The 23,335-nt window shown below is 59.2% G+C and overlaps 1 protein-coding gene across 1 annotated transcript in view; it reads right to left on the bottom strand.

Annotated features, from left to right (window-relative positions):
- The window catches only part of NHERF2 (NHERF family PDZ scaffold protein 2), a 40,484-nt gene extending 20,759 nt beyond the window's left edge, over positions 1-19,725 (bottom strand). The window contains 3 exon segments of the mRNA XM_055806369.1: positions 14,620-14,877; positions 19,381-19,545; positions 19,547-19,725. Of these exon segments, the coding sequence (XP_055662344.1) occupies positions 14,620-14,877; positions 19,381-19,545; positions 19,547-19,591 (468 nt within the window). The 5' untranslated portion in view covers positions 19,592-19,725.
- Positions 19,726-23,335: the final 3,610 nt, after the last annotated feature.

Raw genomic sequence — 23,335 nt, 5'->3', positions numbered from 1 at the left:
TTGAAAACCCAGAAGAAACCATCTTTCACGCTACAAAGATGAGGAAAGCTGGGAGAAGCCGGAGCCCTCGCCGTGACTGCCGGCAGTGCCCGTAGCCCTGCTTGCCATGAGAACAAGGGAGGCTTTGGGCTTGCGCCATGGCCAGGAGCAGGATTACTGCTCCATTCACTGCCGTGCCAGGGATCCGCAGCCTGCTACGGTGGGGCTGGTTTTCATTCCCCTTCCCCCAGGAATGACTCAAATTTTCCCATTAAAGCAGCACCAGAAAGGGGGCTATTGTAGCCCTGCATCCCCTGGGGCCAGGGGGACCTCGGTGACACTTTGCGGGGGACAGACTGGGCTGATGGCAAACCTCAAAGGAGCCTCCAAGCTCAGGCAGAAAGTGGGAGCTCTGGCCAGCACCGCTGCGAGGGGGGAGGCAGAGGACCCCCAGGTCTGTGCCACGGGGCAAGGACAGAGCAGCTCTCCCACCATCCCCACCACTGAGAAAAGCAGAGTGAGGATGCTCCCGCAGCCTCCCAACCTCCGCATGGTCCTCAGCACCACGCTGGGATGCTGCGGCTGCCCACATGCTGCAGGGAAGGGCTGGGGGGCTCCCTCCCTCCCCGGCCGCCCACGTTTCACCCGGCTCCGTCCCCCAGCTCAGAGTCAGCCAGCGCCGAATCGGCTCAAACTCCAGATGTTGGTGAAATGTTATAAATAAAGGAGGGGGAAGGGGAGACGGGGCTGGTGGGACGTCAGACCCACCGAAACACAAGCAGATGTTCCCCTTCCCTGTGGGGGTCCGCAGCTGGGGCTGGGGAGAAGGGTGGCAGCTCCAGCACCCAGAGGGTCCCCTGGCTGGCGAGACCCACCCCCACACCTACAGAAGGGAAATAATTCGCAGGTTTTCCACCAGCCAGTCCAGGAATAAAACCTCATGCAGGCCCAGTTCAGTAAACAACCTGCTTCCATTTTTATACAGCCACAACCCTAATTGCCACCTGCCCTGTCAGCCGCGGAGGTGTTTTGGCTCCAACACCAGTGGTCAAAGCAGAAAAATCTTGCTTCCTTCTTCCAACATAGACCCAACAGCCGGACCGACACCAGCTCTTAAAGCCCTTTGCTTCACAGCATCTCCTGGGCAGCAGCAGCTGCCACCGTCCACATGCCAGCAGAAAGTTTTGGGTGCTCCATGGGGACTGTGGCAGTGCCCATGGCAATCGCTGCCCCGAGAGAAAAGCAGGGGCTCAAACACACTAAGTTGCCACAAAACAGCTCTTGGCAGAGCCTGTGATCACCCTGAAACATGCAATTATCTTAAATTATCACCGGGAGGAGAAGGGGGTGCTGCAGGTTCCTGACGGCGCTGGCACAAGCGGTGCCACTGTCCCTCGCCTGTGTCAAAGCTTCGTGTTGCCACCGACCCGAACTGCCGGGCACCTCGCCTGCCCGCACAGGCTGCCAGCTCCGACTCCAGGTCTGGGCTTTTGTAGCTTATTTAAATTGCTTCTATTATTCAAATTGCTCCAATTATTTAAATTGCTCCAGCTGGGTTTGAGTGATAGAAGAATCGAAAAAAAAAATTATTATTTTTTTTAAAGGGCAGAAGACATTGAGATTGGTGCTGTTCTCCCCAACAGCTGCAGCACTGCTCCCTCAGCATCCTCACACCAGCCCAGGGGGCTGCACCAGCAAGCATGCCCAGCACCCTCTGGATGTGTCCTGCTGCTTTCTCTGCCAACACGCAGCACAAAGGGAGTGAGCGAGGATGGCAGGCGAGCCAGGAGACAGCCAAGCGATTCCAATTAGCAGTGGAAAGCATCCAGCCGTGGGTACTCAGCAGGACCCATGGCCAAGCTGCAGCTGATATGGTAATTTGGATATTTTCAGTGAGTTTCCAGCCCCTGCCGGGGCCACTAGAGCAGACAGGAGCATGGAGTCGGGGGCTGGCTGTGCCAGCTGAGGTGACACCAGGTCCCTGCTCTGCCCTCGGTCGCAGCCCCCACGAGGAGGAGGATTAGCCGGGCAATGGAAACCCTGTGCCCACAGGGCAGCTCCTTCCAGCTGCGGAGGGGACGGATGATCCCGGACAGCCACCGAGCCTGGCAGAAACTCGCTGCTCCCAGGGCCACTTGCCCTGAGCCCTGCAGCGGTTTCAGACCCGGCAGAGGGGACAGTGTGGCTCGCCACTGGTGACCCGCAGCCCTTCCCAGGGCAATGCAAAAGCAATCAGAAAAAAATTCATGAGGTCCTTTGCTGTCCCCTGGCACTGCTTCTTACCACTCTTGCGCTCGCCCTGAGCTGTGCACCCAGCTCCCCCAGCCCGTGCACCCCAACCTGGTCCCTTCCAGGCACTATGGCATGCAAACCCCGCAGAGAGCAGGGCGGCTGTGCCAGCACCATGCCGCAGAGCCGGACCTCGGCCACGGTCCCAGACACGACAAAAGGTTATTATCCCGAGGAACTGCCGGGCAGGAGAAAACAAGAGCAGGAAGGATGTGAAGGGTGGGGAGGACGCCTGATCTCCAGCCCACGGTGACAGTGCCTGCCAGGCTGGGCTGCCCAGAGGGAGAGCACAGCTCCCACCTCCCCCGGGCACCCTGCACCGCAGCGGCGTGATGGAAAAAGCATTTCACTAACAGCCTCCCACCAGTGTTCCACCTTTAAGCAACTTGCTGCCAAATAAGTAAGAGCTTGACCTTACTGCTGATGCCCTAAGGCAAGGGGGTAAGCCTGGATTTGCCCCACTCCAAAATCCCCGGCGCTGGGCCACAGCTCCGGCTGTGGCATTACGGAAATCCCTGAGCACAAAGAGGCCTCTCAGGAGAAGGGCTGCGGCCAGGGCCACGTCCTGGAGAGGACCACACATCCCCAGCTGGCACAGCCCCGGGCGAGGGTCCCCAGCTGGCTGCTGCAGGATGCCAGCCTGGTCCAGCTCTGCTGAGTCCGTCTGGTCCCCCCAGCAACGATGCCTCCAGCCGAGCTGTCCCTGCCATTCCTCGGCAATCCCACAGCTGCAGAATTTCTCAGCCACAAGCCATGAGAAGCAGCTTCCCCCCCACCCCCCCACCCCGTTTGCTGGCGTTTGAGCCGACTCAGACAGCGAAGGCACTCGCGCTCTCCCTCCGGGCAGGGCTGGAGCCAGAAACAGCAGCACAGGCTTGGCTGGGAGCAGGGAGCAGCTGGCCCAGCCCAGGGAGAGACAGGGAGGGAGGATGGAGGAGACCGAAACCGCCACGTGCACGTGTTTTCTTTAAGAGACAACTTTTCCAGCATGATCTGCCAAGGGAACACACGGCCAGGATACCGGCAAGCTCCCCTGCTCCAGAGGGATCGGCTCTGGGACAACGTGGGATGGCAACGTGGGTCCTGGCAAGCTGGGATTTGTCCAAGGGGAGAAACACAGGATCTCCATTCAAAGGGATCTTGCCAGATCCAGAGGGATCTGCTTTCCGGAGGGGAGGAGGGAAAGGAGGCAAGGAGCATCAGTCACTCTGTGCAGGGCTTGAACCACAGCCTGAGCTGCTGGAACAGGGGGAAAAGTCCTTCCCACGCTCACCACGGGCCTCCTGGGCAAGGGGAGGGATGGCCGCGAGCAGTGGGAAGGCAGAGGGAGATGCTGGGAATGAGCCTCCCTGATGGCACGGTGCTCCCCCTGCACAGGGACCGTACCGAGCTCGCGGCCCCCAGGGCACAGACTGCCCCACTGCCACCCATGAGGGCAGGTCTCCACGTCCCCAGCACTGCTCCAAGGACAGGCGATGGATCCCAAAGGGAGCCTCCAGCACAGGGCAGAGCCCGAAGCACATCCCGCACCCAAGCGCGCGTTCGCTCGCAGCCAGAGGCTCCGGCCAGAGCCGCACACCATAAAACTGCTGACCACGTTGTATCAGCCTACCCTTTGGAATCCTCCACTTCTTGCTGAGGCCAAGCCTTGAGCAATCACCAAATCATTCATTAATGCTGGCCCCGTTGCCTTTAATAACCACCCCCGGGTCATTAGCAGGAATCCAGTCATACAAGCTTTGCGCTCCCGCGGTGACCAGCTTGGCACCACGGATGCAGAGGGAAATCCCCCTCGAGACAGTGGGGGCTCCTGTGGGCTGTGGGACATGCCAGGGAGCACGAGGGGCTCGTGCAATGCCCCAGGCACGGCGGGGAGCACCGCTGCCTCCGCAGAGAACACCCCCCACCCCGCCACAGGCAGGGCGCTCTCAGACACACGCCCAGGGAAGGAAAGATATTTTCCCAAGGGTTGAGGTGGCTCCGGCTCTTAACCCCTGGCTCTCACCCGGCGGGCTGCACAGCCACACCGCAGCACGCATGCCAGGCTGGGGTCACCATCACAGGACCACACAGCAAACCCCACGTTCCACAGCATCCTGCCCGCTGCCAACCACAGCCCACGGGGGTCAGCACCAGCCTGCTCAAACCCACTGAGACTTGCCCCAAAAAAGCCTGATTTTGGGGGACAGGGCTCAGTCTGCAGCACGTCAATAGCAAGCCACAGCCCTGCAGAAAGCCAGCTGTTAGGTGGGATGTCTAACACGGGATGGGGAAGCCTGTGTTGTGCACAGCTCCTGGTCCTCCCCCCGAGCCCCCGCAGCTTCCCCTGGCCGCAGAGGAAGAGGTCATGGGTGCTATATTTAGACTTGCAGAGCCCAATGAAGCACGTGCAGGGCAGGAGACGGATCGCACAAGCCATCATAGTGGCCCTTTGGGGTGAGCTTTGCCCCCTGCTCCACCACCCAGCCCACCTCGTGCCCAAGCTGCACTGAGGGGTGTGACGGACACTGGGCAGGAGCTGGCACAGCCCCCGCAGGTGCTGCAGCTCTGCAGAACGCACCGCATGCTCACCATGCAGCTCCCACCGCTGCAGAGCGGCTGCCACGGCTGTCCCCAGCGAGGGGACACATCTGCACCTCCCCAGCATGGCCCCTGCCCAGGCAGGGGGAGAACAGGCACTGCTCTGTGAGCGCCGGCGAGCACTGGGACCAGGGAAGTTCAATAGTTTACTACCAATATTTGTCTTGGCCGGGCAGCATGGCTTGCTGGAGGAAGCAGGGCAGGGGGAGGGCTCCAAACATCCTCTGCATTCCTTATAACGAAAGTAAAGCCAGCGCTGTGGCACTTGTGCTTGGGGTTAACCAAATGTAAGGCCTTTTGTATTTAAAAATCCTGCAATAAAATATCCAGGGGTACAACTTTCCAAAAAGTGGGAGTGAGGGGCCTCGGTCATCCCCCTCCTCCCAAAAATTCCCAGCCCAAAGCTTTTGCACAAAAGCTGCCCACAGAGCTGATGTGGACACAGCACCCAAGCCCTCAGCTCTGCCTGCAGCTCTCCTTCCCCTCCCCTCCACCAACCCTCCTTCCACAGTCACCACTGCAAAATGCACCAGCTCCATCCTACAACACTGCTGGAAAACACGGGATCAAACTGAGATCTGACGCAATCGTGGAACATCAGTGCTCATTCACTCAGCCCACTCCACCACGACGCTCAGCTCCATAAACTACATGTTTTAAACGCAGCCCCTTGCAAATGAGAAGACCACAGAAGATGCCCCTTGCTTGCCAAATTCTGCAGGGAGCTAAGCACCCTCCTGGCCACTGCTCCCTGGGCGAGGGGCTGGTTATCTCCAGCTGGGGCAGCCGAACAGCCCCTCTGTGCTGGGGCAGATAAGTAGGTTGGGAGGCGGCTCTGCCAAAGGCCTGCACAGCGGTGGGGGGTCCGGGACAAAGCGTGTGTCCGAAGCAGCACGGGAGGACCTGTGGCGATAACCCCCACAGCCAGTGCCAGGCTCCGGCTGCTCCCACTGATAAACCCTGGCGAAGGCGGGTGCGTGGCGTCAGGCAGGCTCCGGTGCCGGCTGCAGGGTGCTGAGCATGCTGTGGTCCGTGCCCACGGGAAAGGCTGAAAAGGACCAGAAAGCTACAGGAAAAGTGGCTGCTCCGGGAACAGCCCCGGCACGATGCTCGCAATGCAGAGATGGATCTGGGTGCCCAGCAAAACCCAGCAGCTGCTTCAAGGAGCAGCACGAGGCAGTTTATCTCCCCACATTCAGGCTGCCCCAAGCACCTCTCCAGCACAACGTGGGGTCTCCCGTGCACCCCATCCCCAGGGCAGACCCAGGCCCTGATGCCAGTGAGCGCCCTGCGCTCATTAACAGCTGCCAGACAAGAGCAGGGAATTCTTCCAGGCAAAGCAGACTATTCACCCCTCTTAGAACTAATTAGGACTTGTCTTAATTAAATCCTGCTAACCATGCACAACCCCAGGGCCAGAATTAACTGATTTACCTGGGATGGCCTTTGGCCGCTCACAAGGGACTGCTAGCCCGGCACGAGCCAGCCAGCCCAGCACCAGCCACGGTGGCTGTGGATATGGCAAGGCAGGAGCCATCAGGGCTTGGGAAGAGCCACTGGAGACCTGCCCCATGGCAGAGCATCGCTCCCCGGGGGATGCCAGTCAGCCCCATCCCCAAGGGCTGCAGGAGGAGCTGCTGGAGCACACCCAGATGAGTGCTCAGCCCGCCAAGGCAGGAGTGCAGGGATTAGCCCTCCCGCCACCTTTTGTGCTGCTAGTTTCTTTAACGGGATTAGTCCCTGTAAATCCGTAAGAGGGTTTAATCACATAATGCCTTGGGTGAGCGGCAGGGCTCTTGCAGGGCTATGCACTGGTGAGCCCCACCGATGGAGGGGACCAGGACTGCGATCAGACACCAGCTCCCAGCCCCACTCCTTCCCCCAGCATCCCTGGCTGCAGGGCAGCGTGCGGGATGGCTCGGTGCCAGGGCTGGAGACCCCTCCGAGGGAACGACCCCCTGCAAGGAGACAGAGCCCAAGCGCCCTCAAAGCGGCCCCGCACACTACTGCTGCATCGGTGCCTATAGGGAATCATCTTTCTTACCTTCCCCTCTCTCATAAAGCTACTTTACAGTTCAGCTTTCACAGACTCACCACTAACGGACGTTTATTACCTACTTGTTTTACCCGGTAACAAACTCTTGCAAGGCTTTAGTGGGAAAAAGAGAGACATTTAGCCAACAAAATCCAGTTACAGTTTAATAAATGTATGCAGCAGTGGAACCAAAACACTCAGGAGTCCAGGCAAAAGCTGTAATGAAATCAAATTACAATACGCCAGAAATAATTATGTTGACAACTTGGGTTTTAATTTCTTATTTATAGAGACTTATGGATCTGGAGAAACCCTTTGCTGATTATGAGCTTAATTTTCTCTCTCTCATATCCCAATCTGGAGTCTCACAAGACCACTGCTTGTAAGATGTCCATACCTAGAGATACCCAGCCAAGGACTGGGAGCCCAAACCAGCTCAGTGCAGACGTTACTTTACACACCGAGCTCTCCTGTAGCGCTGGGTGCATCACCACCTCACAGTCTCCCAGACCAAAGGGCAGGAATGAAGCAGACAGGCAACACCACAGCCATCGCATCTCGCCTGCACACTTAGGGCTGCCAGCAGCAAAGGGATGTTGCCTTATGGATTTAAAGTCTTACGGATTAAAAGCAGCTCTTCCAAACCTTGTTTGGAAGTCAGGTGTGCCTGGCCGGTGGCTGGAAGCCCAGCTCCCTCCAGCCCAGGAACACGTGCTGTAAGTCAGCATACAGAGAGCATCTTTGCTCCATGTTTCCATTCCCCATTCTCCCCTGGGTAGAAGCAGCCCCGTGCCTGGCAGGGTGGGCAGGAGGAGGTGGGATTCACCCAGACCCACAGCATCACCAAGTCCGGGATCAAACTCCCGGAGATGTTTTATCCAACCACACTGCACAGTGGCACCAGAGACAGCCCTGGAGGAACAGCTGGAAACGTGCAGCATGTCCCCTCCTCCACAACTCATTTGGGTCTTGGGAATAAAGAATCCAAAAAACCAAACAAACCAAACCCAATAATGTTTTAAGGTTTCCCTCACCATGACAGGACCACGAGCCCAACCAGCCCAGAGAAACACCAAGTGACAGAGCAAAGTCACAGCAGAGGCTCTGTGCAGCTGCCAGGGCACATGCAGAAGGCCCCAATTCTGCCAGAAGATTTTTTAATTTATTTAAAACCATTTAATATTTTTACTATAGAACAGACCCATTAGACAGCTGGCGAGGAGCCCACTTGCAAGCGGGGCTGTTATTAAAGCAAGCTGCTCAAGTGCATCCCTGCAAGCAGAGGGGGCCAGGACTGGCTGTGCCAGAACAAGCTGCATTTTGAACGGCTCCCATTTAATATCAGTTTTCAAATCTTTTTGAGGAAAAGCTTTTGATTACTCAAGGATGCAGAAGGGAACGTCACCGGCTGGACCACACGCAGCATCCCTTGGTACCAGCAGTGTCACCGCTCTGCCGCCAGGCAAGGGGCTGGGATGCAAACACACACCCCCACTCCTTTCCCCTCCTAGGGAGGTGGAGGGTCCCGGGGTGACCCCACTGTCCCCTCACAGGACCAGGTGTCCCTTGGGAGCATGTGGCCCCAGGAACAAAGACACTTGGCAGGGCACAGCTCCTCCCGATGCTAATCTGCCTCCTGCCTCCCGCTCCCTTCCACTCGCTTTGTGTTTCACTAAAAATATCACAGCGGAGGAAGTTTCTGCTGCGGGGTGGATGCTCTCCTCCCCGGGAGGGGCTTCCTGTGCTGCCCCGGCACAAGAATAACCCCCCAGCCGAGCCCTGTGCGGGACCTGCTGCCGCACCGAGCCTGGGCAGGGAGCAGCACGCAGGGGACCCTGCTCAGACCCCTCCTCCTGTCCCCCACAGCCCACCCATAGCTCCCAGGTGTTCTAGGTGACAGGACACAGCCACAATCCACATGAAAGGAAGTGCTCTGCATCCAAACCCCCTCCCCACAGCAGTGGGAGGCAGTGAGTGCACGGGACCTGGGGGGCTCAGAACGGCACGCTCCAGCATGGCAAGCGCCACACTGCCTTCTTCACCTTACACCCGCCGCGGGTAAGCATCCCATCTTGCCTCTAGGTTGCATCCAGCGGGACGAGGCTCAGATCCCCGCCAGCACCATCTCTGAGCACTGCAGCAACACCCCACAGGCTCACCACAGCCCCAGGCTCAGCAAACGCTGCTCCTGACTGCAACGCTACCCCAGACAGATACCAAACCCAGCAAACAACAGCCCAAAGTTAATGGCTCGCCGATGCACAAAGGGCGAGCAGGCAGGACTGTGTGGGGAATGAGGCTACGGCTGCCCTGGTCCCAGTGTAGGGGTCTATGGGACGCAGAGCCCTGCAGCCCCTCGAGCAGTGGGGACCCCACTGCTGCCAACTGTGGGGGCTGAAGTGCTGCCAGCTCCTGAAACACCCCAGCCCTATGCAACGGGAGCTCTGCAAAAACGTGTCTCGTCCTGTTCCTTCTAACCAAAAGCCAAGTCAGAGGGACCAGCGGTCTGACGAATCAGTTATTTCTATGCCTGTATCCTATTGCTGCCTGCACGGGAAAGGGGCAGGCTCCTAGGAAAGCACAACACGCTGGGCTCCTTGGAGCAAAGCTCACGGTGTAGCAGGTTCCTGCAACCTGGACCACCACACCATTGCCCGCAGGCGAGGGGGGAGCATCCCACAGCCACCCCCGGAGATGTGCCCCAACCTCCATCCCCCAGAGGCTGCAGCTGCTCCAGAGCCCACCTGCACAGACTCTGCCCGGCCCCATGACACATGATGCCAGCGAGCCCAGCGCTATCAATAATGCAGCAGGGTCAGTGCCGGTGCAGGGCTGCCAGCTTCCCCACACACCAGCCCAACAGCCGCCTCTGCGATGGGATTGAAGCACTAACCCCAAAAACAAGCCCAGCTTTGCTGCCGCTCCTCAGCTGAGCTTCTGCAGCAACCAGAGCGCTCGCCATCCCCGTGCAGCCCACCACCCGCTGCAGTGCCGCTCTCCATGGGGAGGCAGGGGGTCTCCAGCACCGCTGTCCTGCCTCCCGGCTCCCTGCAGGCATCTCCCCTTCCCCAGCAGGGATGTGGGAAGCCACGCTCCCACCCCATGCCCTCAGCCAGGCACAGCAGAGCATCAGCCCAAACTGCCAGCAGCCCTGGTGCAGAAACGGCTTTTCAGAGTTGGTTTTTATTTTAGCAGTGACACGCAGAACACGCACAGTGATGGCATCCCTGCCTCAACAGGGCATGCACACAGCTTTTCCTCTCAGCTCTGCCCTTTCAGACCTGCAGCAAGTGCTGCCGGGCTGGCAGCTTTCACAAAAATAGCTGCTGTGGGAAGGGCAGGGGACGCTGCAGGGACACAGCCACAGCTTCTCAAGCTCCACGCTGGAGGGCTTCCCCAACCCCTGCCCGCATGGAGGAACCTCACCCAGGTTGTACCAGGGACAAGCTTTGCTGTCCTGCCCCATCACCCTCTCCCTGCAAGTCTGAGCCTGCCACGGGGGCCCAGGAAGCACAGGATGCTGCAGGGATGTGCTTTAATTTAAACCATGCACTTATTTTTTTGTGTGTGTTTGGTATTTTTTTTTAATCACATAATTACTGCAGACATTTCTGCTCATGTTAGGTTTTATTACATCTTTGTGGTTATTCTACAAGCCCTAAATTTTGGGCCTCAACTGAGCTGGCAAAGTTCTCTGAAAACATCTGTCCTGAGTTACTCCCCTTCTAGCACTCCGGCAGAAAGCTGGCAAAGATGTTGCAACACAGTTTTCTTTGCAACAGAAAAAAGTTCTTATTCCTGACCCAAACAGAAGGATAAATATTTACTGCCTCAATGTCAGCGCTGGCTGCACACCTGCGGGTCCTGACAGACACCCAGACACTGATCCATCCTCCTCCAGAAAACAGCACGTCTGTCCCCAGGCATGGCAGCTCGAGGGCTCTGGCTGCACACGGGAGCTCAGTGCTGCTTGCTGTCGCGACAGAGCTGGCCACAATCCCCCGTGTCAGCGGCGGGACACACATTCTCTGGCTGTTTGCAGTTCTGGCCAGCTGCAATGCCAAGGTGACATCGTCCCTCCCAGAGCAGGGGCAAATTAACAACCAGCTGCTAATTCCCCCCCCTTAAAATTCCCAGACCCAACAGGCTGCTTGAATGCAGCAGCTACAAGAGGTGGGTTTGTTTCCCAAAAGATAAATGCTGGTTGTAAAGGTCCCTTTGCTCACCAGCTCCCTGCAGCCCTGCTTTGGTGTGACCAGAGCAGCAACGGAGGGGAACTGCATCACCCCGAAAGCATCTCGGTGGCTTTACTGCTCTTGTTTCTCCTACAAACACACCTGGAGAAAGCAGTGAGGCAGCAAGTCCCAAGGACACTGCTAATGTGGCTGGTGCGACCTGTGCAGCTGTGACGGGTCCCAGTACCAGCACGCACCACGCAGCAGGAGCAGGGACAGCCAAGCAAAGGCGCCGCCAGCCCCGGGCCACGCTGCTTGCACAGCACCAGCACCGCCAGGATGGCCAGCAGCACTGCTCAGCACCAGCCCAGCCCCACAGCACGCCTGCCTTTTATACACAGTTAGCCCAGGCATTTTATTAACTACCACCAGCAGCTCAGCCTGCGGTCCCAAAAGCACCTTTGCAATAAAAGGCAATCACCACCAGGCAGTCCCTGACACGGAGACCCCCTGCCCGCTGCCTCCGGACCTTCCAGGGGGCTCGATGGTGGGTGCTTGGCCAGGCAGAGCCAGAGCCCCAGGGAAAAGCAGAGAACAGCCCAGTGGCCACAAGAACGTGCCTGGGACAGGGGGATCAATGGCACGGAGGTACGTGCCCTGCTGCTTCCCTGCCCAGGGGACACAGCGTGGGGCAGGCAGCAAGCAGGCAAACCCCTCCAGCCACGGACACGAGTGCAGTGCTGTGGGATGGGGCACAGCGCACCCTGCTCCCCGTGCCACCACGGCCATGCAGGGTGCAAGTCCCCAGGGTGCCAGCGCCAGCAGCGCTGTGACAGCCACAGCTGCTGGCAGCCAGCGCTGCTGACCTGCTCTCAGGGCAGGCAGCATGATTTTAAATACATGCTGAATTATTCATGGCATCACCGTGGTTCCTGGAGCACAAGGTCCTGGACACCAGGTCTCTGCCACGGGTGTGCACTGACCTCCCCACTCACAGCAGATCTCGGAGCAGGGGGGTCACTCTTGCAAAATAAGTCTGGGGCAGCACAAGGGAGGCTGGCATGGCCATGCCCACCCTGCCTGCTGCACCACCTTCCTGCTGCCCACCGCTACAACCACCCTGGGTGCCAGATTTCCCTCCTCTCTGTTTCAGTTGCTGGCTGCTTTGGGCTGCACTGCACAACCCAGCCTCAAACCAAGGAAAACTGCAGCCTTTACATAAACAAATGCTGCTCAAAGAAATGCTGCTCCATGGGAGTAGCCCAGAGTACCTCCGGGGAAGCTACACAAAAAGCCCCAGATCTGGCTGGGGACAAATCTCTGACTGGGCCCCAGCTGCCACAGCCCCACTGCAGGGGCAGAATCTCCCAAACAGCCCCCCAGCTCAGACACTGCATGCCCCCTGTGGTCCCAGCACCTGTGATCTACAGGATCTGGGTCAGGCTACAGCTGCTCCACAGAGGGACATGGCACTGGGGGGCTGAGCACTGCAGGGACTGGGGTACACCATCGCTCCCCTGGCCTCCAGCTGTTGTGGGACCTAGCAGGAGGGCCACATCACCCAGACCAAAAGCCTGGAGTAGGTCTTCCTACCATGAAGCAAGCAGGACTGCAAGGCACAGGAGCAGGACGCAAGTCCTGCTGCTCCAGCCACCCTTGACCTTGCACCAGGGTCAGTCACGGCCCTGGCATGGAGAAGTGACCTTGGCCAGGAGCACCCGCAGCACCCAGCTCTTCAAAGAGCCGCCACCTGCAGCAGCGAAAGCAAACCAGCCGCTGACATGAGCTCCGCAAACACCCGACACTCAGCAGCCCGTCCCCAGTGTCCCCAATGCAGTGGGCATCGCCCCCAGGGTCAGCTCCCTTCGTCCAGCTCCGGCAAACACCAGCCCCAACACAGCAAACGCCGCAGCCTTGCCAGCCCAGGCAAAGCCCTCAGCCAAGCATGGGTGCTTCTCCCCCTGCACCCCAGCCCTGCCCGGCTCTCCCCTCCCCACCTACCCCCTGCCTTGGAGGAGCCGAAACCCAAAGGCCGGAAAGGACCATCCCATTCCCCTCGCCTGACTTCCCATCAGCACGCGCTGTTGGACTGCGACCAGCAAACGCAACGGAGACAGGATAGGAAATCCCAGCTTGGAAAGTCGCCCCCAGCCAGCCACCTGCCCCCCAAGAAAGGCTCCTCTCCCACCAGCCATCCTGGGGGTGGGTGACCAGCCCTCCACCGCACTGACCCCCAGAGGAAACACACCCATCACCATCACACAGACCTTCAAACAGCTTCAAATCACACAATAAGTTAAAAAAAAATATTGCCTCCATGCCTGCTCCTGCCAGCCCAAGGGAAGCAGGGAGCCTCTGCTGCGAGATGCCAAACAGGGCCAGAGGGAAGGACTGGGGGCGAGACCCCCTCCTTAGCGCTGGAGACTCACATCCCTTCCACCCCATATCAGCATCACCTCTTATCTCTGCAGGGGAATTTCTTCAGCTGTTTCGCCATGGGAGCTCCTGAGGACGCGAAGCTTTCCCGACTTTCCTACTTACACCCTCCCAGCAGCCCAGTGACCCTTCTGGGCCAGCATCCAGCCAGCACCCCACCTCCAAGGGGGCAGAGGCCGACCAGGTGCTGCAGCCCCTGCCAGCCCCGCAGGGGGGAGGAGGTGGAGGCATGTGCCCATGGCAGCTCCAGGCTGGAAGAGGCTGCTGAGCACCAGTGCTCCCTGGTTAGCAGCACAGCTGGGCTGCATGCAGAGTGGGGACGTGGAAGGGAAGGGGACAGATGGCTGCAGAGAGGTGCCAGAGTCACCGGCTCAGCCACGCGATGCCCACACCGCCCCTGCCAAGTTCACACCCTGAGCAAGGGCAGCGCCGGGACTGAGCCCTGCTATCTGCCGAGAGCAAGGCTGCGCCGTCTCCACCAGCCCAGCCCCAGCAGCAAGACAGCCATGGAAACTGGATGTTTTCCACACCAAATTCTTTCCTTTTTTGAAAGTTTACCAATAAAAGGCACTTACTGCAGAATCACAGTCCAGACCCAGGCCACTTGAAAAAGAGCTAATTTCCTTCCTATTTAAGCAAAAAGCTGAGAACACATTTGCCCCATATGTTCCCTCCCTCCTGCAAATAATGGAGGAGGGAGAAGCTCATTCACAAGCTCCAGCTTCACCGCGTCCCTGGTCCGTGCAGCCCGTCCCCACAGGCTGGGACACCAGCCTCAGCTGATGCAGTATGGGGTCACTCTTCCCCAGGGCTGACGAGCACACACACACCCCAAGCCCTCCAGCAGCTCCCAGGGCTCCAGAGACCCTGGAGGGGCACAGGAGGGGACAGCAGCACAGCCCCTGGCAGCCAATGCTGCTCTGAGCAAGAGCAAACAAGGGTAAGGGGCAGCTCGCCCACTGCGTCGGGACACAGCGGGGTCCCCAAAGCCAACAGCCATGTACAGAAGGGTTTTCTCCAACCAGAAGCAACCCATGCTTGCAGAGGGAGGTAATTCCAGGGTGGCTGCACCCCCTGCCAGCTCTGCACCCAGCAGCCCCATGCACCACCTGGCTCCGCCCTCACCTTCCTGCTGCCGTGCGAGGAGAAGCTGTGCGAGTGCCTCTGGATGCTGCTCCCACTTAGATTCAGCTGCGGCTTCCAGACCTCCCCATTGTCGCTGCTCACCGACTTGGTGGGTGAGATGCCAGAGTTGAGCAGGATCCCACTGTGCACCATCTCCTCTGTGCACGTCAGGCGCAGGCTGCACAGGTACTCGTCCGTCTCCTTGTCTACCACAAGCAAGCGGGTCTCCGTCTCCACAGCTTTGATGCGCTGCACAACCTGGAAAGGAGAAGAACAACTGAGAAGAAACCCAGGGACCTCTCAGAGGTGGCAGGAGCTGGAACCAAGGACCACCAGCTCCCTCACACCTTCCTGCAGATTTGGTCTTCCTGCAGGGTGCGAGTTTGCTGTCACCTCCAGCCAGCAGTGATGGGAGAAGGGCAGAGCATGGCTTTGGGGGACCCCCAGGATGGAGCAGCCTGCAGCGCTGGGTGATGATGGTGATGCCTCCTTCCAGCCCTCACCATGCAACCCATGTGACAGCTCTGCCCAGAGCACCTGTACAGACCACCAGGGCTCCCCCACCCTGCTCAGACAGGAGCTTTCACAGACACTGCTCCGTTGCCCCCCAAGCATCAGAAACCCTGCTGCCTGGCTTTGTCCCTTAAAGGGACAACACAACCTGTCCCACCATGCAAGCCACCTCACACATCCTCATTTCCTTGATCTGGGGTGTCCTTCCTCCCCCTTACCTGGGGCAGGGCAGAGAGCCAGGGTGCACCAAGCACCCGTGCATGCATTCAGTGGCTGGGCTGCCTATGCCAGGTGCTCCCCACCACACCAGCATATGGTACCCCCAGCCCTGGGTGGATTTACAAACGAAACAAGCAGATCTGCGCATCCACCCCTGGTCCATGCTCAGGGCCAGCAGAGATAAGGGAAGGCAGCGCTGGGAGCAGATGGGCCCATCTCTGGCAGGATCCAGCTCCAGGCAGCGCTGAATGGGGACCATTGTCCCTTGGCGGGGATCGGTGACTGGCAGGGGCTCTGAAAGGAGCTGGCAGTGTCGGCATGGTGGGGAGAACCGGGAGAGCTTGATCCCACCCGTGGCCGGGCAGGGGGGTGGATCACACCAGGGTGAGCTGCAATGGGAACAGGGCAAAACCAGGACATGCACCAGAGCAAGGGAAACCACCTCCAGACTCCCCCCGGCAGCAAAGGGCTCTGCTGGGCCACCTCCTCTCTGCACAGCCCTTCATCCGGAGGAGGAGGAGGAGGGGTCATACCACCAGCAATGCTTGGCAGCCATACCATGGGGTGGCTCTGAAGACCACAGACCCGGGACCCCCCCCAGCGTGCTGGGAACCCCCCAAAGCAGCACTGGGTTTCCTTACAGGGCTCCTGCTCTGATCTAGGTCACATCGGCCAGACACACTGCAACCACCAAGGTTATAAGCAACAAACAAGCCTAATGTGCAATTAACTAGCATTTATTTACTCCCCTGCAAGCTCCATTCAAGGTCAGAGCCAGTATCTGCAAACAAAAAAAAAACCCAACCACACACACCCAACAATTTATAGACTGCAGACCAGGCTGCTTGCTTGCCCCAAACCAAGTGATCTGCTGCAGGCTGCAGCCTCCGTCCCCACGTGGCACGCTGAGCGGCAGCATGCCCAGGGCTCCCATCCGGAACCGCCCTGAAGGGTGCTGTTCCATCAAGCCCCAGAAAATCCATCTGCTCGCTTTCAGATCTATTTACACACGACATCAGACAGTGCTGCTGATACCAGCAAGGCAATGCCTGCGCCAGGCCCCTTCTCCCAGAGGAGACCTGCGAGCGGGCAGCCAAGGTGCGGTGGCACAAGATGCAGACAGGCAGCACCTGTGGGGAGCGTGCAGGAGAAATGTGCCAGGTCCTGCACAGCAACATCCCTCAGACCCCAGGTTTGGGTGCTGCAGGCATTAGGGCAGCACGGTTAATCACAGGCAGGGAGCAGGGTGCCACAGACCGCAACAAAAGGCAGAGGGACCAGAGAAGCACTCCAACCCGCCGCGGTGCTGGGGCTCAACTTGCTCCCAACCTCCCCAGCAGCCATGGCAAGAGCAGCGATGAAGCAAGCATCCCCCCAGCCCTGCGAGTGCCAGGGGCTGAGCCCCGCAGGGATGGAGAGCAGGCACAGGGCAGCCCTTCGCCCTCTCCCATCAGCAGGGATGGGCAGAAGGGGCTTTCTGTGACAAAGTCCCAGGCAGCGCATCACTCAGGGGACAGAGTGGGGAGGCGGAAGGCAAAGCAGCATCCAGGCACATGGCGAGGTCCTGCCCAAGGCAGGCAGAGCCTGGCACCCTACCCGCTTCCGAGCCATGCTCACAGCCTCCAGTCCGCAGCTTTTCTGAAAACGACACAGCCTCCCCTGTGCATCTGGCGCCTGGGGACCTTCTCAGCACCGGTCCCAGCCCCATAATTTCCGCAGCTCCACCCAAAAAGACTTTCACCCCTGGTTACACCAGCACCGGCCAGGCAAAGGCGGCCCGGGCTCTTCCACCCTTGCCAAACAACAGCTGCCCAGCAAGGAGGCTTGTGGTGCCACGTGAAACAGCTCGGCTCATCCCTCCCACCCCAAAAGAGGTGCCCCTGCCCGCACAGCACGCTGCCAGCTCAGCAAGGACCTGGTTTTCCTGGCTTGGGGCACAGCAGGAGGGCAGGAGCCCACCGCTCTGCCTGGCACATGACACCCGCCCAGTGAGGAACCAAGGAGCCAGGATGCAATTTCACATCCGAGACATGAAACTCCCTGAGAACACGTTCTGCCTTTGCTCCTTGGGTAAGGCCAGGAAAAAACAGAGAACAAAGACACAAATGCTGCCAGCTTCAGCTCGAAACACAGTTACACCCAAACAGCAAGGCCTTGTGTGCTGCGGGCTCCATCCTACCACAGCTTCAGATGCACGTGGAGAAGCATTACTTACTCAAGGTCAGGGAGCTCAGTAGTGCAAGGAGAGGCCATGGCAAACCGGCTGCTCTAACCTTGTGCCTGATCCGCCATGGCATTGCCCTTCCCGCCGTCCAGCAGTGCCAGGCATTATTTTTTTTTGGGGGGGGGGGGGGGGGGGGGGGAAGAGGTTCTTGCTGTATTGAGGCAGGAGGAAGGGTGATCCCAGCACACGTCCTGGGGCAGGGCTGCTCCTGCTCACACCACTCGCATGCTCACACACACACACTAATGCCATCCCAGCAGGAGCACGGCACAGCAGCGAGCTCCACAACACCTGATGGGACACTGCCTCCCATGCACCACTCTGCAGCGGGGAGCGAGCGCCAGCAGCTCCGTCCTGCCTCCGCCAACAGAAAATGGAAGACAGAAAGATTTCTCCCATTTCACTTCACCTCCTGCAAGACCCCAGCACTTTTCAAAGACACAGCTGGCTGCCTCAGCTCCGCTATCATCCATGCCCAGCATCCCAGTCTCAGCAGGGAGGTCTGATGGTTTCCAGTACGACGGGTGCCTTACAGGAACGCAGCCCTCCTTTCTGCCCAACCAGATCAAAGATGTGGATCCTCCTTCAAGGATTTTGAAATCACATTCAAGACAAACATTAACTTTTACACAGCTGGCTCAGATCATCAAAACAGGCTCCATTCACCACAAAACCCCACCAGGCCCATGGAGAGGGGCTCACAAGGCTTTACTGGAGCCACCAGGAAGGCTCTGCCTCACCTTCAGCACAGCAGCATCCACACCTGGGGGGTGAAGCCCTGGAACCCGCAGCCCCCCAGAACTCGGCCAGGTCCCCGAGCTATGCAAGGCACATCCCTGCCCTGCCCCGGTAACGCGCTGGCAGGGGGGCTCGGCCACATGTTTTAAGTTACTGAAGCACCAAACCCCGCAGCGTCCCATGAGCCATTAGGCAATGGGCACATTCGGTGCCATGCCTTGCCAAGCTCTTGGACTCTGGTGGGACAAGAGCTGCTTCAATCTCATCACTTTTTTTAACTGAACTGTTTAACAAATAGAAGTTTCAGTTTTATAAACAGAAAAATGACAAGCCTGAAGCATGCAGCTTCTGTTACAGGGCTGAGAAACAGCTTGCCTGGACCCACCCCACCCCCAGCCACAGCCACGGTCTAGGAACAACCATTACCCCCACACACGCCCCATCTCCATTAAACCAGACTGCTCAGCACCCGGAGAGCTTTGCCAGCAGGTTTTAGGGTACCCCTGCACACTGGGGGCTGCCCAAGCCCGAGCAGCTCACCCAAGGCGGCCAAGAAAAGCCACAGAGGAGCTGGAACTAAAGCCTGGGTCCCCCATTCCTCTCCGCCCCCAGCTGCGCCCTACAGCAGTGCCCTGCCCCACTGAAACACCTCTAGCTGTCCCCCCCGTGCCCAGAAACCCAGCAGGAGGAAGGGTGATCCCAGCACACGTCCTGGGGCAGGGCTGCCCCTGCTCACACCACTCGCATGCTCACACACACACACTAATGCCATCCCAGCAGGAGCACGGCACAGCAGCGAGCTCCACGACACCCGATAGGACACTGCCTCCCATGCACCACGGGAGCTCAGCATCCCTGGCGCACACCCCCACAGCCCCAGGCCCAGGGTTTGGGGGGCACCCACCGCTGCAGCCCCCAGGATGCCAAGGCCAAGGATGCTCCAGCGCAGCGGTTTTGGGGAGCAAAGCACGGCTCCAGCCCGGCCCTGGGTGGCTGCAGCCGGGCACAGCCGAGCGGGGGGGGGGGCAGAACCGGGGAGCAGCAGGCAGCTGCTGCCCTGCCCGTACCTGGTGGTGCGTCTCCTGCTCCACGTTGAGCCCGTTCACCTCGACGACGCGGTCCCCGGCGCGCAGCCCCGCCGCCTCGGCCGGCGAGCCGGGCTCCACTTTGCGGATGAACTGCCCGCTCTTGCCCTTCTCGCCGTGCAGGTGGAAGCCGTAGCCGCTCTCCCCCCTTCAGCATGCGGCACAGCCGCGGCTTCAGCTGGTCCTTGGCCATGGCCGGGGCGGGCGGGGGCAGGCGGCCGCGGGGCCCCTTTTATGCGCGGCCCGGGGCGGGCGCGGAGCGGCGGGGAGCGGGGGGGCGGGCCGGGGCCGCGGCCGGGGCCGGCGCTGGGGCTGGGGCTGGGGCCGGGGCGCTGCGCAGCGCGGCCATGCTGCGCGCTGCCCCGCGGCGCCGGGAGCGCGGCGGCCGGGGGCGGGGCCGGGGGCGGGGCGGAGCCGCAGCTCGGGACGGGGCGGGGAGAACCGGCACCGGCACCGGGCGGACGGAGCCGAGGGACCTCCGCGGCCGATGGTGCGGGAACGGCCGGGGTTGATCGGAGCCATCCGCGGCGCTGCGGCTCGGCTCCGGCTCCGGTCCAGCTCCCCCGGGGCAGCGCCGAGACCCCCCCCGGGGCAGCGCCAGACCTCCCCCCAGGGCAGAGCCCGCCCGGGGCAGCACCGAGACCCCCCTGGGGCAGCGCCGAGACCCCCGTGGCAGGACTGAGCCCGCTCCTGGTGTACCACTGAGCCCCCCCCGGAACAGCACTGAGGCCCCCTGGAGCGGCGCTGAGACCCCCAGGGTAGCACCGACCCTCCCTGCGGCAGCACCGAGCTGGTGTAGCACTGAACCCCCGCTCAGGGCAGCACTGAGCCCCCACCCCACCCCGTGCAGTGCTGAGCCCCCTCCTGGTGTTGCTCCCCCTCCCCCCTCTCCGGTGTAGCACCGAGCCCCCCCCGGGCCACGCCAGCAGGCAGCCCCTCGGACTGGAGCCCACCACCCTCCAGGCCAGCCTGGGGATGCTGCCCCCCACATCTGTTGGCCGGGACCCCCCACCGCTGCCCACCGGGGAGGGGTACCTGGGCCTGGGCTCATCCATGGGGCAGCGGGACACAGGCCAGGGGCACCCCGTGGAGGGGAGGCTATGGGGGGCAGGGCCTGGGTCAGAGGCCCCTCATCCCCAGGGTTCATCCCAAAGGGATGGGATGCGCTGGGAGCCCCCTGGGTCCGGAGAGGGCAGGATGCAGCCCAGCGGCTCCTGTGCCCACGCAGCCCCAGCCTGGGACGGCAGGAGCTGTGGAGCTCCTTGTGGGATGTCACACGTGGAGCTCGTCCATGCCAAGGGGTTCAGAAATGTTTTGTGACCCTCTGAACACCAGGCTGGGGTTTGTTAGTGGGCAGCTCCGCTGTGCTGGTCCTGGCCATTCCCGGCTCCATCCCAGGTGCCCAGGCAGAGAGGCCATCCAGGTTTCCCCTGGAATGAGCTTGTTTTGGTGAAACGCCGAGATCCTCGTCTTCACCCTCTTGCATTCCTAGTCTTCATTTCCTTGAAATCTTTCACAAGGAGGAAACGACCCAGCTCAGCTGGGGCAGTGCTGCCGCTGCGTGCTGCCTGCCTCTCACAGGTTTTCTAGCTCTCCTCTACTACCTCTCCCTCCTCAGCTGCTCTCCTACCCGGTTTTTACAGAGCTAAAGCAAATGCAGCACCCAGCTTGGCATGGTAAGTAAACCACTCCAGACATGAATCTTGATTCTCTTTTAATTTGCAGTCAACCCAACAAAGAAAGACTCCCACTGCAGTTATACATAAAGTCACTCTTCAAAGGGAAGGTGTCTGAACCAAAAAGCTGCTCGGCGGCGTGTCTTAGAGGAGAGTCACTGTTCTGGAAGAGAATGGCATTACGTGTCTCCGGCGATGCTTCCCACCCTTGTTTCCTACAGGCAATGTGGCTACTTGGGTGTTGTGCCCAAGGAGAGGGTGCAGTGTGGCTACGGCCGCGTGCTGGGCACTGGCCCCCACGGGCACTCGGTGCTGGCCCTCGAAGTGCCTGTCACCCTCAGCCAGCAGCGGGCTCAGCCCCGGCTCCAGCACCGTTTGCAGCCAGGGAGGTCGCACCGGGGATGATGCCAGCTGCCCCTGCTCCAGGGGTCCTTTGCTCTCCGCGGCGCAGCAGAAGTGCTGATCTCGGCACAAAATCTTGGGTGACACAAGAGGAGGCCAGAAAGCCGGGAAATTCGGAGGCTGTTTTATTTGCTGTACGACACAAGTAGTCCCTTGAGCCTCTTTGTGGAGTCCTGAAGCTTTTTATCAGGCTGGAGGAGTGCGAATAATTGATTTTTCCACTCACTGGCCAAACCAAAAACCTGGAGGGAGGAGGGGGAGGAGAAGGAATCGTTTCAAGTTTATTTGAACAAAAAAGTTTCTTTTTATTCAGCGCAATAAAAACACGAGAGACAAAATCTTTTGGGTGGTCAGACAGAATATTTTAACCCTTTTGAATGTCTTTAAAAGAGTTGGTAGCTTGCAAAATAAAAAAAAAGGGACAAAAAATCATTTCAAAGAGGTGAATTTTTCAAAACTGCTTATTTTCTTGAGCACAAGCATTTTCTCAAGTGTGACCTGGACTTGTGGTTTTTTTCCAACCTCAGTGTCCCCAAAAGGTGTTTTTTTCTCCAAAAAAACATCTATTAATTGTAGCGAAATTAAGGAGGGTCAGGCACCAAGCGTCAGCTGTCCAGCAAGAAGATGTAACCCAAAAGAGATGCCGGGATCTGCAAACCATTCCCAGGAAGGCTTTAGCAAACCTTCCCTGCCCACCTCTGCTGGGTGCAGGAGGCAGCAGCAGCCCAGCACCCACTGCCTGGGGGCACCGGGACCCCCGACCCAGCCCCCGCTGGGTCCCCTCTCCTGCAGGGACACACGGAGGGTTTGGTAGAGCCCCGACTCAGCACAGCAGTTTTGCCTGGCTGCTCCTGGTTGCGCACCTTATGAGCCTAAACCAGAGCATTTCTGTCACAATCCCACCACTCTACGGACCGATGGAGCTGAGACAGTGCAGGGGTGGGGGCTGTCCCCCTGCCCTGGGACGCACAGCTCAGCGCACGCTTTGCCACCGGCATGGTGCAAGGAGAAACGCTGTATTTTCTTAGTGCAGCTGGTGGGGGATGCTCCTTTGTGCAAAGAAGCTGGAACAAACTTGAAAATGCTTTGTGCGAAGGTGCATCCTCACACGGTGCAAGACCCCTGCGGTGCTCAAGGCTGTCCTCCCTTTTCCCATCTGTGGCCCATTGTGGGAAAAAAGGAGAGAGCACAGGAGGGCTCCTGCACTTGCTGGTATAACAGAGCCATGATTAAATCTGGCAGATACTGCACAGGCAAGGTTTTTCCACTTAAACTTCCGTGTGTCTTGATTTGGGCACATATTTAAGTCTGAATTGGGCCAGCCTGGAGCCTGAGGAAGTTCACTGTGTGCTTACTGGCTTGGAAGCGTTTGAAGCTCTTTTTGTTTGACATCTGCTTCTAATTCCTTCACTGCACTTGGTTGAGCAGAGACCGAGAATTACACCTGTGTCCTGAACCCTGTTTGCTTTAGGCCTGATCCTGTTGCATCACTCAGGCAAAACACAGATGCTGTGAGGAGTTTCACAATCACAGAAAGCGGGCTGGACCGGCAGGCTCCCTGTGGTGTCTGAGGGAGGAATTTTTGGAGCCCATGAAGCCCATCTTCATTCAGAAACTGGAAAAACCTTGGCTGATAACCTGAGCCTGTTGAGAATGGTTCATTTCTAAGGTCAGGGCGTCAGGGTGAGGAGCTCTTTGATTCGGAGGATGGTTTGCCGAGGCTGGTGGTGGGGTCGCTGGGCTGTGCTAGTCCTTCCAAAGAAAGAAGGTTTTGCACGTGCCTTTGGGCCATCTTCTGCCAAAGAGGACACACATTTTCAAGATGCCAGGAGCCCCATGTCTTGTTCATGGCTCCACAT

This window comes from Falco peregrinus, chromosome 5, assembly GCF_023634155.1.
Source record: "Falco peregrinus isolate bFalPer1 chromosome 5, bFalPer1.pri, whole genome shotgun sequence".
NCBI classification, from domain to species: domain Eukaryota; kingdom Metazoa; phylum Chordata; class Aves; order Falconiformes; family Falconidae; genus Falco; species Falco peregrinus.
Note: the sequence above shows the minus strand (reverse complement) of the source record. Positions and strands in the feature narration are given on the sequence as shown.